This window comes from Phycodurus eques, chromosome 9 (assembly GCF_024500275.1).
Source record: "Phycodurus eques isolate BA_2022a chromosome 9, UOR_Pequ_1.1, whole genome shotgun sequence".
NCBI classification, from domain to species: Eukaryota; Metazoa; Chordata; class Actinopteri; order Syngnathiformes; family Syngnathidae; genus Phycodurus; species Phycodurus eques.
In genome coordinates, this window is record NC_084533.1 from 24,227,094 (window position 1) to 24,243,781 (window position 16,688).

At 40.4% G+C, this 16,688-nt stretch overlaps 1 protein-coding gene across 1 annotated transcript; it reads left to right on the top strand.

Moving 5' to 3' along the window:
• Positions 1-1,359: 1,359 nt before the first annotated feature.
• Positions 1,360-6,082, top strand: LOC133407608 (C-type lectin domain family 4 member M-like). The gene is made up of 7 exons (XM_061685669.1): positions 1,360-1,510; positions 2,146-2,235; positions 2,488-2,589; positions 2,691-4,148; positions 4,221-4,363; positions 5,300-5,409; positions 5,615-6,082. The coding sequence occupies exons 2-7, from the start codon at positions 2,163-2,165 to the stop codon at positions 5,748-5,750; spliced, it is 2,022 nt and encodes a 673-aa protein (XP_061541653.1). The 5' UTR covers positions 1,360-1,510; positions 2,146-2,162; the 3' UTR covers positions 5,751-6,082.
• Positions 6,083-16,688: the final 10,606 nt, after the last annotated feature.

The following is a 16,688-nucleotide window of genomic DNA, read 5'->3' on the forward strand; positions in this document are numbered from 1 at the left end:
AGCAAGCTAGCACAGTTAGCATCATACAGCTGCCTGAATCACAGTCCAAACTGTAAAAATGTGTTAAGGAGGGCAAAAGATTAAAGCGAAAGGTTGTTCTGAATGATAAAGCAAAGCAAAGCAAATTTATTTATATAGCGCATTTCATACACAAAAACAAAGAAAAAACAGCTTATAAACATTTAAAATAGAACAAAATAAAAGTACAATTAAAACAGCGTACAGTGTAAGAAATATCATTTAAAAGTGGAAATGCTCTAAAAAGCATTAGAAAAAAAGAGTTAGCGAAGACTTAAAAACATTCACACTTGGGCTGACGTCACCTCTGTTGGCAACTTATTCCATTTGTGCTGCTGCACCATATTTGCTTTGGACTCTGTGCTCCACTATTTGACCTGAGTGTTGATCTCAGAGCCCTACAGCGTTTATATCCCATTAGCATTTCTTTCCTGTATTCAGGACCTAGACCATTTATTGATTCCAGTAGCAGAACTTTTAAATCTATTCTAAAGCTGACTGGGAGCCAGTGTAAAGACTTTAGAATTGGAGTAATATTCTCTGACCTCTTTGTTCTAGTCAGAACCCGAGCTGCAGCTGTATCATGCTGTTTTGGGGGAGTCCAGTCAGAAGACCACTACAATAGTCAAGTCTACTTGAAATAAAATCATGGATGAGCTTCTCCTGGTCTGCTTGGCACATGCAAGCCTTCACTCTGGATATAATCTTCGAATGGTAGGTTATTTTAGTAATTGATTTGATATGACTGTTGAAAGTCAGGTCTCAATCTATCAGTATGCCAAGGTTTCACACTTGATCTTTGGTTTTTAAAGAGAGTGACTCCAGGTATTTACTAACAGCAATCCTCTTTTCTTTATTGCCAAAAACAATTATCTCACTTTTGTTGTGGTTTAATTGAAGTCAATTTTGGCTCATCCAGTTATTTATCTGTTTTAGACAGTGACACAACACCTCAATTGAACTATCGTCATCTGGAGACACTGCTAGATATACAGTAACTGTGTGCTATCTGCATAGCTATGATAGTCAAAATTAAAGTTTAAGACTTCGCAATAGCTTTGAAAAAGTCAGACAAGACTTTGTCTGTAGGGGTAAAACTGAAACAAAATTAAACCTGTAATTTTTGTGAGAAATGAACGAGTTTGCACTTTAACTTTTTGAGAATAAAGTCAAACATTTGTCACTTGACATAAGCAAGGAATTGAAGTGAGGCAAAAGGGGAAGAGAAAGTCCAGATTAAGACTCGATCGAGCCAAGAAAGGAAAAAGAAACTCAAGTGCTTCCCCAGCAATGATGACCGGAAGTCAATGAACTCCAGTTGCACAGATCATCATAAAGTGTCAATATACAGTAGGTGTGTTCATTTCCAACCAATCACAACCCACATAACTTCCTGTTTCCTATCTTATTATGGAAAAAAATGCATTGGCGATTTAATGTGAAAGCAGATCCCCTCAAACTTTTTACAGTTTTCTATCGCCACGATTTCAAGGTAAGGACTTGTTTCATGGTTTTATTACAGTAGGCCTACACAGTTGTAAATTAGATATAGTAAAACACTGGGTGTCAAACGCTTAACTGTGAAAACATGGAATTTCAGGACATTCGTTTAACCAAGATGTCAAGGGAAATAGTGGGAAACAGCAACACTCAAAAAAATTTTAAATAATAAGGAAACAAAACAGTTGTTGCATCCAAAAATAATGCAGTCAATGTGTCTCATTTCGCAAGCTAGATAGAAATGTTGAGAATAAATTGTATTGTCCAGTGAGTTATATTGTAGGTTAAATTGAACCATTATTAAAGGTTGGTGGTTGATTTGACTTATTTTCAAATTGAGTAAATAAGAATTTTATTGGGATTAATTTTTGTTTCTGTATGACATTTGTGGATAGTCAAACAGCAGTCAATGTTACAATTAAATTAACAAATATTTGAAGATGTTTAGAACACTTTTTACTCAAACTGGTCATAAAGTGGACAGTTGAAAACTGTGACTTCATAATTGTGTTATTATTGGCAGTATTAGAAAACTGAAGGAACAGATGTTTGTAAACCGTGAAAACTGACTACATTCTTTTTGTTTTTGTTTTGCATTCCGCAATAAATGTTCCATTTCCTAACTAGGAAAAACACTGCTAAACATGGATTCCATGGAACTTGATGACTGCGGCTATGTAAATAAGAAATGTATGACGCAAGGGCTCGTCACTGAAGGTAATGTAAGATAATAATCATCAACAAATTAAGCTGGAGTTGACATCAGTACCATTTTGTTTTATTATAAATGTATTCTTTTATATATCAAAAGTATTTTCAATAAGTGCCTCAATTTGATACATTTTGTTTAAATTTTATTTTTTAATTCCTGTTTTTATTTATTTTTTTATTCGCGATGTAACGATGCCCCCAAAAATGTAATGTTCACCTTGTTGTAAACTGATAATATTTTCCTTTGAATTTATTTAGTGAATTTTCAACAAAGAAACAAGTCATCCAGATGTGTCACTGTGTGTCTTGGTTTACTGTGCGCTGTCTCACTGGCCGGTAACATTGGACAATTCATCTACTGTACGTCACCCTGAAAACATGCAAGCCTAAGTAAAAAAAATACTTCTTTTTTTTTTTTTTTTTTTTTGAAACTGGTTTCAACATTGAATTCATTTTCACAGACGAGCTAATGCCTGGATTTTCAATGGCGGACCGGGCTAATTCTGATCATCAGACTCGAGACCGCCATCTCAACAACATCTTTCCCACAGACAGAGACCACGTGGAGAGAAACCAGCTTGAGGTCATGTTGAATAATCTGACAAGGAACAAAGACCTGTTACAGGCCAGTTACGAGTCCCTTGTTAAAGAGAAAGACCAGTTACAGACTCGTTACGATTCTCTTGTTAAAGAGCAAGCACACCTTCAAACCAGTAAAACTACTGTGGCTGCTGAACGGGATGAGCTAAAGTCCAGCCTAAACAGTCTTAAAAATGAGAAAGACCACTTCCAACGCAATTACTCTTCACTGAGAAGCGAGAAAGACCAGTTACAGGCCCATTATGAGTCCCTCGTCAAAGAGAAAGATGTATTACAGACCAGCTACGATTCCCTCATGAGAGAAAAAGAGCTTCTGCTAACGAGTAAAACCAATGTAGCTGCCGAAAGAGATCAGTTCAAGTCCCGCTTCAACAATCTGAAAAATGAGAAAGACCAGTTGCAACGAGATTACGCTTCACTGAGGAATGACAAAGACCTGTTACAGGTCAGTTACGGCTCCCTGGTTAAAGAGAAAGAACACCTTCAAACCAGTAAAACCACCTTGTCTGCTGAAAGAGATCAGTTTAGGTCCCGCTTTAACAGTCTGAAAAATGAGAATGACCAGTTACAACGCGATTACTCTTCACTGAGAAGCAAGAAAGATCAGTTACAGACCAGCTACGATAGTCTCTCTGAAGAAAAACAGCTTCTCCTTGCGAGTAAAACCACTTTGTCAACTGAAAAAGACGAGTTCCTGTCCCGCCTTAACAATCTGGAAAATGAGAAAGACCAGTTGCAACACAGTTACTCTTCATTGAGAAGCGAGAAGGACCAGTTACAGGCCCGTTACAATTCGCTCGATCAGGAGAAAAAACTTCTCCTTGCAAGTGAAACCACTTTGTCAACTGAAAGAGATCAGTTGAGGTCCCGCTTTAACGGTCTGAAAAATGAGCAAGATCAGCTACAACGCAGTTATTCTTTGCTGAGAAGCGAAAAAGACCAGTTACAGACCCGTCACGCATCACTCGTTCAAGAGAAAGCGGTACTTCTAACCAATAACACCAATGTGGCTGCTGAGAGAGATGTGTTCAAGTCCCTCTACAATGATATTAAAAATGACAGAGCGCATTTACAGAACAATTACACTTTGCTGGAGGCTGACAGAGACCGGCTGGAAAGAAATAACACAGCATTGAGCATCAGTGAAAGTATGTGTCAGACCAGGTACTGGCTCCTGCAAAGACAAAAGGAGCGCATTCACAATGACTGCGACACTCTGCGGGTTGAATATGAGCAGCTTCGCGGAAACCAAAGCAGCCTTGAGACACAAAGGTACCAGTTGCAGAAGAACGTGGACAAGATGACCGCCAAACTGAGCTGTAAGACCACTACGGACACCGGTGCAGTGACCGGATTGCCTTATCGATCTCAATTTTGTTGACATTTTCTAGACATGCTCTGTGGGGTCGGCTGGAGAAAGTTTGACGGCAACTGCTACTTTGTGTCAAGCTTGAGTAAGAACTGGGCGGAAAGCAGACAAGACTGCATCAGCAAGGGAGGCGATCTGGTTATTATAAACAGCAAGGAGGAACAGGTGAGACCAACAGACTCCAACATAAATAAAGCGTTCAATTGGCTGGATGGGCTCCTCTATTTTGGAGTCCTCTGACTTTAATCTAATTGCAAACTGTAATCTACTGTGCACCACAAAGGTGGCTCGGTTGTGTCCTGGGGCTGCTTTTCTGCATCTGGCACAAGGTGTCATGAATCTGTGCAGGCCAAAATGAAATCTTAAGAGTATCAAGCCATTCTCATGTGAAAACGTGCTGTTTTGTAGCTTGTCAATATGCATTTTTGGCAAATTCCAGTCTTGTCAGTCTCAAGTTATTTCAGTGACCATGGTGTTTTTTTTCTTTCATAATGGAAAGGTATCTGTCATGGTCTGTGTTCTAGTTTCGATTATATTTAGTTTTGTTTCATGTTTTCCTGTGTCCCATGTTGTTCATGTCGTGTGTGCTCATTTGGTTATTGTCGCCACCTGTTCTCGTCAACCTTCTACCTTGTGTCGACCAATCAGCTCCCTCCAGCCACTCGTGTGAAAATTTAGAGTTTTCCAGGTGTTCCTCGTCGTCTCGTCAATTTGTTTGATTTTGTTTCTTTCAGATCTTGTCAATTCATTGTCAGTGTCACATGTCGAAGTCGTCAGTTATATCACTCGTCATGTCTCGTTTCATGTTTTCTTTGTTCCCTCGTGTTTCTTTGTTACTTTGCATTTAGATTTTGGACTTTGTCAATTTGGTATTTAGATTTTTCCACGATCCTTGTTTTCCTTTGTTTTTGGAAATTAAAAGATTTTTTGAGACTCCCTGCACTTGGGTCTTACATGTTCTGCCTCCAAGTTTTGCCTTCAATGCCTGCAAAAAAAACCAAAAAAAAACGTTTGTGACATTATCAACAATTTTGTACACATACTTCCTTCAACAAAAACATACTAACGGTGCACATTCATGATTGTGGTCTTCACAAACAGATATTCGTTAATGGTATATTGGGGCAAAGCCAGCATGCATGGATTGGTCTGAGCGACCAAATCGAGGAAGGAACGTGGATTTGGGTGGATGGGACCCCTCTCAAGACAGAGTAAGTCTGAACTTTTTGAATGTGTCAACATTTCCCAACAAAGTGCTCTCACTTCCAGATTTTATTTCACTTAGTTCTAAGGAGGGGTGGAGAAGCAAACAAAACAAACAAAAAATCCCCTGCAGTGCAATGTGATGCAACATGTACATGTCTGATAAATGTTTCGTTTATATTTGAATTTACAGGTTTATTTTTTTTCTAATAGGTTCTGGCAGAAGGGTCAGCCCAACAACTTCCGGAACCAGGACTGCGCTGAAATCCAGAGCAAATCCTTTCTCATGTTCGGAGCCTGGAATGACGATAGCTGTTCCCTTAAACAACGCTGGATTTGTGAGACTTGAAGACAATATGTAGCTTAAGACCTAACCCATTAAACTTAATGGATACCTGCAGATACAATACATCTCTTTGTGCTGAATAGCTTCAGAAAAATGCAAAATTATGAAATGTTTTTTGTTTTTTTTTGTGTCCAATTTTAATGATTTATATGTGAACATGAAAACATGATTTGGGCAAATCACCCTCATACAGGCTTTACATGTTGCCTTGTATGCAAACTACACTGTTTACCATTGGTAGAAATAAAATTGTACAACACAATTCATGACTGAAATACAGGGCTGTATTTTTGTGATTTTTTTTTTTTTTTTTTTCTTAATTTGATTTTGTTTGTTGCATGAATTTTGTCATTTACTGTAAAATCTTTGCTGCCTCTCGGTCAGGTCGCTTTTTAAAAAGAGATTTTAGATCTCAAGCTTTTACCTGGTTAAATAAAGGTTGAATTTGATTTATAGAGTACTACCTTTTTGAAAATATTACTATATTTTTTTTTTGGGGGGGGGGGGGAGGGGTCTTACAGTGCCCGCAAGGTCTCCCTGCTCAGCAAGACACTTGTATATGTGTACATCTACATGCAAACATCAGAAAAGGCTTTGAACAAAGTGCTGTGGTCAGATGAAACCAAACTCGACCTGCTGTGTTGGAAGCTTGAAAAGTGTGAGAAAACCCCAAAGATCACCATCCCTTCTCATGCACGAAACATAGTTTTGGGGCTGTTTTTCTGCAAAACGGAAAGGGTCAACTTCATCGGAGACCCCAGTTCCAGAACCGTAGCCCTAAATAATGTAAATTTCGGATCATTGTTGTTCATAATAATCAGAAGTGACTTAATGAATCTCCATCAAGCTGGGGACTCAGTTTATATTAGTGAATTATTCTTATTTTGTTTAATATTGATTAATTGAGGGGGGGGGGGGGGGGGATGGGCTAGAGCAGAAAGGGCACATTTCTCTTCCAGGGCATTTGGTTCAAGATATGCGCTTCAGACCCCCACCATTAGATGGCGGCAGCAAACTTCACAACATCCGGCTACGATCAATTTACATTGGCTTCCTTCCAGGTTTTACTCTGACCAACGAATCAGAGGACGAAAAAAATGCTAACGTCATTGGGATTGTCGTCTGATGCATGCGAAGTGCTACCAGTTTCATGCACACGTCTGAAACAACTAATTTGCTCAAATTAACTTTAAATCATATCTTATTATTCTATGATATTACTAATAATTAATTATGAAAATCCATGTGAAGACGCTGATCATGTTAATGATTTTTCACAATGAGTAGGAAACTGATGAATATCGATATGCAACACTTTATTTCTGTAGATCTCTGCCGGTTTGCCAGCACTACTGATTACGAAGGCCCTGGCAATATTAGATTGACATGGCAACAGATAGAGGCTGAAATCTGATTTGACACAAAATATAACATCCACGACATGTACTGGTAGCAGTGCTGTCAAGAGAAAAATTAAATTAGCACAATTTATATGAAACAAATTTCCGAATTTAGAGTTGGTCAGTTCTTCGCGTTTCGGCCAGCAAATAAGGCCTTGCTGGCCCAGACCTGCTATCACTGTCGTGTTGTTTTTCGACACATGGCTTTCTCTCCAGTTTGCCAGTTACGGGGGGAAAAAAACCAAAAACGACTTGTGTCTCCGTGCTGATGCAATCTGACTCGTTTAGTCAAAACAAACAAGCAAAACCAGCCGGCGGAGAACGAGATGACAATCGTCGGTGCAGCGGACTGACACTTACCCACGGGGAAAGCTCGGGCCGGCTTACATTGACAGCGTGAACCTTTCGTCTTTTTGTTGAGCCATGCGGATGTGACAAATTAGAGGTGATTAGATAGATAGATAGATAGATAGATAGATAGATAGATAGATAGATAGATAGATAGATAGATAGATAGATAGATAGATAGATAGATAGATAGATAGATTTGAAGTGAGCTGAGTTTGCTGTCACCATACGGTGCTCGTATCTCAAATTTATGTTTGCAAGTCAAAGCAAAAAGATTTGTGGAACGACTCGTATCTCGATTCAGAAAAAAAAAAAAAAAAAATGAAAAAATAAAATAAAGGGTCAGGTCACTCGTATCTCAAGACACCACCGTGGGTGCTCCGGCATGTAACCCTAATTTGTACATGAATTGGATAGCGCTGTAGTCTATCACTAAATTATACGCTAATGCACTCATAAAGTCAATTACAATAAATATTTAAATGAAAAAGACTTTTATGCCATGAATATTAAACAATCAAATGAAAAATGTAATAGCAGAGTTAATGCAGGGGGATGCATGTTTTGCCAGAGTTTCATATTCCTGCATGCGGCGGTCTGAGAGCAGAAGAGAGAGAATGAAGACGCCGCATCTGCACCAAGGAGGGAAAGCGACGATGATGGACGTCCATAATCACGTTTTGTCGTGCGGTCAGGTTTTAACAGATTTTCCATCGGTGTTCGTTTCTGAGCTTTTGTTCGAGTCATTTTCCACCGCGAGTGCTCATGTTTCACTTCAAGCTGCAGAAAATCATTCCAAGGCGGTAAGTCTTCCGCAAAACTGAGGATTTTGAAACCGATCGGTTCTTTGGCAAGCTGAAAAGACGTGTTTTCATATTACGGTAGTCTAGTGGTTGGCACATGTGCCTCACAGTTATGAGGTTCAGGGTTCAAATCGTTGTCCTTTGTCTACATATGTGTCGTGTAATTGATTAAATAAAGCTTATCGTCTACTTTCCAACCCCATCTGGAGTAGGTGAAAATCTGTTAAATAGAGAGACCATATGAACAAAACATTGACCCTTCAACAAAACTCACAGGCTGCATTCCCTCTGCTTTGGGGGAACAAAGTCTATTACTGCAGTTTCTTTGCAGCCAATCAGGGGGAACATATAGACAAAAACACATTCACACAATTTAAAATCGTCAATGAACCTAACATGTATGTTTTTAGACAGTGGGAGGAAGGCAGAGTACCCAGACAAAAGCTGTGTCAGCAGGGGGGCAGGGGGACACACACACACACATGCAAACCCCACACTAGAAGGCCCAAGTCTGGATTCAAACCACAAACCTCAGAATTGTGAGGAAGACATGCACTCGGACATCGTGCTGCCATGGATGGATGTATTAAAATAATCCCTCCTTGTATATTGTACATTAGTGATTCTCACAGGACTGAGGAGGCCTTCATACATTTGATTTCCAGTCCATTTGTAACTAACGTGATTTAACTTGGGTTTCCCGATAATTCCGTTAACGCCCGTACGCGCTGACATAATTGCAATATGTCGCCCATATCATCGTCTTCCAATCTCCTCTCAGTACACGTTTTCCACTCTCTTTTTCTTGCTGCTGTTTGTGGTTACTAAACCACGCACGTCAGGTTTGAAGAAATAACAGGTCTCTACAAATTGTAGCGCGTCGAAAAATATACAGCGCTCAGATCAATTTCTCCGTCTCGGGAGCCGGGAAGAATCCTCTGGTATCGGTTTGACAATCACCGCCACAAATTAAGAGAACGGGACAGTCTTCCAGGCTGGTTTATCTTTCCTCTGACGCACATGACAAGTTACTGGAATCTGGCGTCTTCGCTATTTTTCCGTTTAGCCTGCGCCGCCATGCAGGCTAGCGCCTGGATGCTGAACTGCTCCTGAAGAGGAACTGTGGCAAGGAAAGGAGGAACTATGATTCCATTGAAGAAAAGTGCACCAGTACCTTGATTTACCAGTTGAATTCGTTTTGTGACCCAGCTCATAACTCAATTTGGGCAATGTGGTCAGTACAAATATGATGAAACGTTCTAGTTATGTCCTTTAGACGTGGCGACTATGCCACCAATCAGTCTTACGATCTTTTCTGTACAACTGTATAAGACATAGACTTGATTTATCCTCCACTGGATTCATATAGAACCCCAATTCCAATGAAGTTGGGAAGTTGTGTTCGACCTATATTTAATTGAATACACTACAAAGACAAGATATTTTATGTTCAAACTGATAAACCTTATTGTTTTTAGCAAATAATCATGAACTTAGAATTTTATGGCTCCAACACGTTCCAAAAACGCTGGGACAGGGTCATGTTTACCACTGTGTTACATCACCTTTTCTTTTAACAACATTCAATAAACGTTTGGGAACTGAGGACACTAATTGTTGAAGCTTTGTAGGTGGAATTCTTTCCCATTCTTCCTTGATGTACAGCTCCAGCTGTTTAACAGTCCGGGGTCTTCGTTGTCGTATTTTATGCTTCATAATCCGCCACACATTTTCAATGGGAGACAGGTCTAGACTGCAGGCAGGCCAATCTAGTACCCGTAGTCTTTTACTACGAAGCCACGCTGTTGTAACACGTGCAGAATGTGGTTTGGCATTGTCTTGCTGAAATAAGCAGGGGCGTCCATGAAAAAGACGTTGCTTGGATGGCAGCATATGTTTCTCCAAAACCTGTATGTACCTTTCAGCATTAATGGTGCCTTCACAGATGTGTAAGTTACCCATGCCATTGGCACTAACACAGTCCCATACCATCAAAGATGCTGGCTTTTGAACTTTGCATCCATAACAGTCCGGATGGTTCTTTTCCTCTTTGGCCCAGAGGACACGACGCCCACAATTTCCCCAAAATATTTTTGAAATGTGGACTCATCGGACCACAGAACACTTTTCCACTTTGCATCAGTCCATCTTAGATGAGCTCGGGCCTAGAGAGGCCGGCGGCGTTTCTGGGTGTTGTTGATAAATTACTTTTGCTTTGCATAGTAGAGTTTCAAGTTGCACTTACGGATGTAGCGTCGAACTGTATTTACTGACATTGGTTTTCTGAAGTGTTCCTGAGCCCATGTGGTGATATCCTTTACACATTGATGTCGGTTTTTGATGCAGTGCCCCCTGACAACTAAAGGATATTGAACATTGTTTTTTTTACCATACAATGGGTGGTTTGGATCGGCAAAATGTTCAGTCAGCATAGCCCCCCAACTCCCAACGTGCCCCCGTCGCAAGATACCTCGTGGATGGGGGGGGGCATCTAGGGACGCCATCCAAGCTAGCATCCTTACTGCCCGGAGGTATCCTAGTGCCATTAAAACTTGCCATTAAAATTTGTTTAATGTTTTGTGATGTTAATGGCAGCATCTTGGAACTTTCTACCACAAGTTGCACTCCAGACAACCTAGAATGATCGCATTGCGCTAAACAAGTGTTAGTATGAGTTCGTCAACATTCATTTCCACACGTCAGCCCTTTTTCAGATTATTATTTTTTTCCCCTTCTTGTTAGGATTTTCCTTCTCCTCCTACGCCACACCGGCAGCAACATAAAACAGTTTCCTCGGCGATAGATGATGTTTTGTTACACCGCTCGACAGCTAGAAGAACGCGACGAGGACGTGGCCGGGAAACGAGCGCCAAGACGAATTTGCACTGCGAACGTGACCTAGAAAACATTCAATCACACGGGCGAGATGTATCAGCTGTCAATATTTTTTTTGCAGCAACCCAACCAGTCACATTATGACTGGCATGCACGGATGTTTGCGAAACGCCGTCTCTTCCAGATGCCCCACTTTAAGTTGGCAAAGTTAAGAAAGCGTCAAAAACATAAAGTACACACAGGACTGCAGTTTGCTCAACTTTTAAATGAGGCCTTTGGGGTTTTATCATTCTGAATCTATAACTTCTTTCACACTGACCATCAAAACATTTTCTCTCCAATAGTTAATTTTTTCCAGATACAGATAGTTTCTAAGAGGCAATAGTCTGCCTTGTCCAGACATCTGTCAACGTTGAAAGAATTTTCGAGTCCTTTGGCTCTCGTGTTGGCTTTGGTTTCAACGTCGAATCAAGCATCCATTTTCTCTTTTTGACATTGAAATGCATGGTATTTTCAGCACCAATTTATTGCTAGCGATTCGGTTGTAAGGCCGCAGCTGATCAACTGTTTCAGCAAAGCCGACTTTGCAGTGTGTCAAACCGAGCGCGAAAACGCCTGTCATTATGGTTAAAACCACGAAACAGATCTATACTTGATGCTGACCTGTGAGGGTATAAAGGGAATTTTGATAAAACACCATAACCAAGTAACCGAGTTCTATTGTCTCACCGGCAACACGGCACATTCATCGATTGTTTGCTGCGGAAGGCTGGGCCCCAAACATAATTAGTTGCATCTGCTGGAAATGGACACGTTTGGTGCATCAGCAGCCGAGGACTGAAAGGGGCTTTGACTGCTCCACCGCCAGGCACGCTGAGAAAATCTGCACCTGTCGCAGGAGAGCGGACAGCTTGCTGAATCCTGGCAGCAGCAAGCCAATGACACACTTGAGTTCCCGGCTGCGGGAGGGTGAGCGCCTGGGGAAGGCTTCTTGGTGACCAGGGTCCGCCCCTTTAAGGCTGTTGCATTGACCTTATTTGTACTTTCTATGACAAACTTGTTGATTCCTTAGCCTCCACAATTTCCACTCATATTCATGATTGCCTTTTGCCCACTTTTGGAATTAAAGTGTATAATTTTGGGTTATTAACACGTACCACAATTGAGTGGAATTTTTAAAATATGATTTGAACAAAAAAAATAAACATTTGACTTTTTCGGTATTAAGACATACGACATCCTTGTAATTAAAAAAGATATACATTACATTTAATTTAAATATAAAGAAAACATTATCTTTTATGGTATTAATACCATATGTACCACATCCTTGTGAAAAAAAACTTAAATAAAATATAATGGATTTTAATATACACGACATACTTGTCATTAAAAATATTTAAGCAAAAATAAAATAATACTTTGTAGCATTAATATATACCACGCTCTTGTGATAATAAAAATACAATATATGTACAATTTAAGGAAAAATAAAACCTGTTATGTACTACATCCTTGTGATAAAAATAAATCAATTAAAAGATGAACTATAAATGAAACAGAAACTGCTATAAAAATCCCCAAAAACTATTTTTTAAAAATCCCCAAAAACTATAAAACATATATATGTAATAATATAATATAATAATTTAAAAAATAATTTTAAAAACTGTAATTGTTTCCAAATATTTCATAAATTTGGTGATTTTTATTTATTATAAAAGAAAGAAATATTCCCTAGACTAGTTAGATTATGTACTAATAAATATATGTATGATTGAAAGAGTATCTCCAGCGCATCCTCTAACTACTTTAAAATAACAATAACGTGATGTTGTTAATAAATACACTTATTACACTTTACACAACACTACACAAGCTCTGCAAACAGCTCCTTGTTCCCTCTACTATGACATGTCTGTTCGGTGACTAGTTTTACTTTATTTTTGTTTTATTATACAGCGGTTAACCTCTGTTTGCACTGAATGTAAATAATTTATAATGTTAGTTAAAACATGACCCAGTACCTTTTAATAAAGGTTTAATGAGAAAAAAAAATAAGAGTACAGCTGACTCGGTACTGCGCGGTGGAAAAGCAGCTTGTTAAAACGCAACAAAGAGGGCAATCCAGGTCATTGTCATGGCAACAACAAGCCCATGAACAAGATGTCAAAGAAGGAAGCAAAATATGATGATTCGGAATCTGCAACATTTGACACTGACAGCCCCCATAACACTGCCCCCATCTTCTGCGAGAAGGTTCACAGGCCATATGTCCTGCTTCTGCCTCCTCCTACACACACACACACACACACACGCACGCATATGCACACGCACGCACACACATACACGCACACACACACACACACACCACCAGATGGTGTTTGTTCGTGGCAGTTCTTCCATGACTTCCATGTCGACCATCCAACCTTTTCCACCACAGCAGATCCTCATGCATGTGTCATTATTTCCATTCCCATTTCCGTTACAGTATGATTACAATAATGTTCTTTTTTAATTGGCACTATCAGAGAGGTACTAACTTCACAAAATATTTATGAAGTTGGCTCTAGGTGGATAAAGTGGGGTACACCCATACCGATAATCGGGGATGATTTTGAGAGCGGTTCCACTTATTTCCACTGATTAAAGTCAGCGAAGGCCCGATTATCGAAGATTATCCTGAGCGACTATCCTTTGGTGTGGGGTGTGTTAAGGGAACTTATTGACAACACAATCCCCCGCTTATTCGTGTTTTGGGGGTTTTCTTTTCATAGCAATTATACGGAGTGTCAATCACCCGTGAATTTTTTATATTCACGGTCGGGCCCGATTCTTAGTTTTTGGAAAAAAATGAAAATAAATTGTTCTCCAGAAACATTGGACTGTCATGTTCTTTCTAAGTGTTGTTATGTTTTTATCCGTCAGTTGGCTCTTTCCTGTGTTTTTCCTCGTTTCCTTGAGGTGGCGCTGCAAACTGGATGAGGTCGGGCAAGGAGGCGCGCAGCTGGGAGCTATTGTAATCAGCTCCCAATCTTAAACTCCAGAAAAATGCCAGAATGTTCTTTTTTTTTTGTTCCTTTGTCTAAGCTGTTTCCCCCAGTAGAATCTGGCGTTTTCCTGGCAATTCTCCTTGCTTTACTCCTTCCTCGTTTAGTCACATGCTTGTATTTGGTTGTTCTTCTCCTTTCTTATTAGTCAGTACACATACACACCCTTTTGTTTGAACTTAATTTGGAATAAAGACTTTTGAGTAGATCCTTCTATCTAAATGTGATGACATGTCACAATCATATCAGACCTTCTAATTGTCCCAAAAAGCTAAGGTAGAGAATTTATTTAACAAATATGCAAAGATAATCGTAAATCTGGAAGGTGGCAAATACTGTTGAGGGGAGTAAATGCAAGACAGCATAACCCTAAACAACTCTGTTTAGTCAAACATTTCTGAGGCTGGGCTGACGCTACAAATTTCCACACCGTGTTGCTTTTGTCTGACTGAAATGTAGCGCAAAAAGAAGCTTTATGATGCATTTTTACGGCACCTGTGCGCTGAGCGCTTAGCCGTCTTTTCACCCCCATGGCGGTCGTTAAGCCACCAAATTGGAGAGAAAAAAAAAATTAACAGCCCCAGCACAGTGTGCGGTGAACTTTGACCCCCCTGCCAGTGCATGCTTGATTAATTGTGTGGGTGTGTGCGTGTATGTGTGTGTGTCTGTGTGACAGCGTGAGGGGTTAAGCAAAGAATGCGTGCAGCCCGCTGCTATACCTCGCATAATTGGACCATTTGTTGCAAGGTCACGCAGAGCAGCAACAACAATGACACCACACCCCCAAAAAAAAAAAAAACCTTGACCAGGGTGTGCTGGCAAAAAGGCTTGATTTGGACACTACATTCATATTCTTCTTTGTTTAAAAGGAGAATGAGAATGAAGAAGAAATAAAAACAAGCTCTATAGCTACATTTCGACAAAATCATAAGTGAAGACAAAAAAACAAAAATCTGTTGAACCTATAAATTTTTTTTTTCCTTCATTCATTCATCTTCTGGCGAGAGGCGTGGTATACCCTGAACTGGTCGCCAGCCAATCGCAGGGCACATTTAAACAAACAATCATTCGCACTCACTTAATTGGCGACTCTAAATTGCCCGTAGGTGTGAATGTGAGTCCGGATGCAGGTATGTGGGTATACTTATTGCGCCCCGGCTCGGCGCCTGTACGTTGGGGTTCACCCCGGTGGACGAGGGGGTAGCCTCCCTCCGCCTTCAGGTGGAGGGAGGGGTCCTGACTGTTGTTTGTGCCTATGCACCAAACAGCAGCTCAGAGTACCCACCATTTTTGGAGTCCTTGGAGGAGTTGCTGGAGAGTGCTCCCGCTGGGGACTCCACCGTTCTGCGGGGGGACTTCAATGACAGTGAGGCCTGGAAGAGGGTGATTGGGAGGAACGGTGTTCTGTTATTGGACTTCTGTGCTCATCACGGATTGTCCATAACAAACACCATGTTCAAGCATGAAGATGTCTACACGTGCACTCGGCACCAGAACACCCTAGGTCGCAATTCGATGATCGACTTTGTGGTCGTGTCATCGGACTTGCGGCAGCATGTCTTAGACACTCAGGTGAAGAGAGGGTCGGAGCTGTCAACTGATCACCACCTGGTGGTGAGTTGGTTCCGATGGTGGGGGAAGATGTCGGCCAGACGTGGCAGGCCCATATGTACGTGGACCTGACCCCGAGTGGACCATGTTCCGCACCTCCATTGCTGAGGCGGCCGACCGGAGCTGTGGCCGTAAGGTGGTCGGTGCCTGTCGTGGCGGCAATCCCTGAACCCGTTGGTGGACACCAACGGTGAGGGATGCCGTCGAGCTGAAGAAGGAGTCCTATCAGGCCTTTTTGGCCTGTGGGCTGCATAAATAATGCAGAAGGGAGGCCCCACCAAGAGCAAGTGGGGGCTGCAGGGAGGATGAACATGGCCCTCATTGACTTTATGGCCTTTGCAAACACAAAGTGTGTCCTCAGCTGAGTTGTTGTGTTCTTAAACAAGCTTCTTGGCCATAAAAGCACAGAAGGGAGCTCAGCCGACAGACAACAGGGAGCAATGTTGATTGCAGGCCTGCAAATGCGAAAAACAAATGCAAAGAACATTTCTCTCAATGAAAATTCAGTGAATGAAATTTTTTTGTTTGGAAATCTTTGAACAACTTTATGAGATTTAGGGCCGCACTCAAGAGAAAGTTGGATTATTACAATAAAAGTTAGGATATATATATATGTATAAAACTAATAATAATAATCACATTTTCAGATTTTGTTTTTTTTATTGTCATCAAATCCTCACTTAATTTTAAGGAAAATACGAACTTTCGAATGCAAATGTTCTGACAATATTTTTCCATTTAATTATTTTAAAATCATTATTATATTTTTGTAAAAATGTTAATGTAATGTGAATATGTTTTTTCTTGTAAAATCTTTACTTTTTCTGATAAAAATGATGACTATTTCCACATTTAATCCCATTTTGTGACGTTATCAAAAACAGATATTGTATA

What these genes read in the sequence shown, in the direction of transcription:
- LOC133407608 (XM_061685669.1), top strand. Translation starts at nt 2,163, where the DNA reads ATGGATTCCATGGAACTTGATGACTGCGGCTATGTAAATAAGAAATGT. An exon ending in GATGACCGCCAAACTGAGCT is followed by an intron (nt 4,149 to 4,220) that starts GTAAGACCACTA and finishes GACATTTTCTAG; the next exon opens with ACATGCTCTGTGGGGTCGGC. An exon ending in TAAACAGCAAGGAGGAACAG is followed by an intron (nt 4,364 to 5,299) that starts GTGAGACCAACA and finishes CTTCACAAACAG; the next exon opens with ATATTCGTTAATGGTATATT.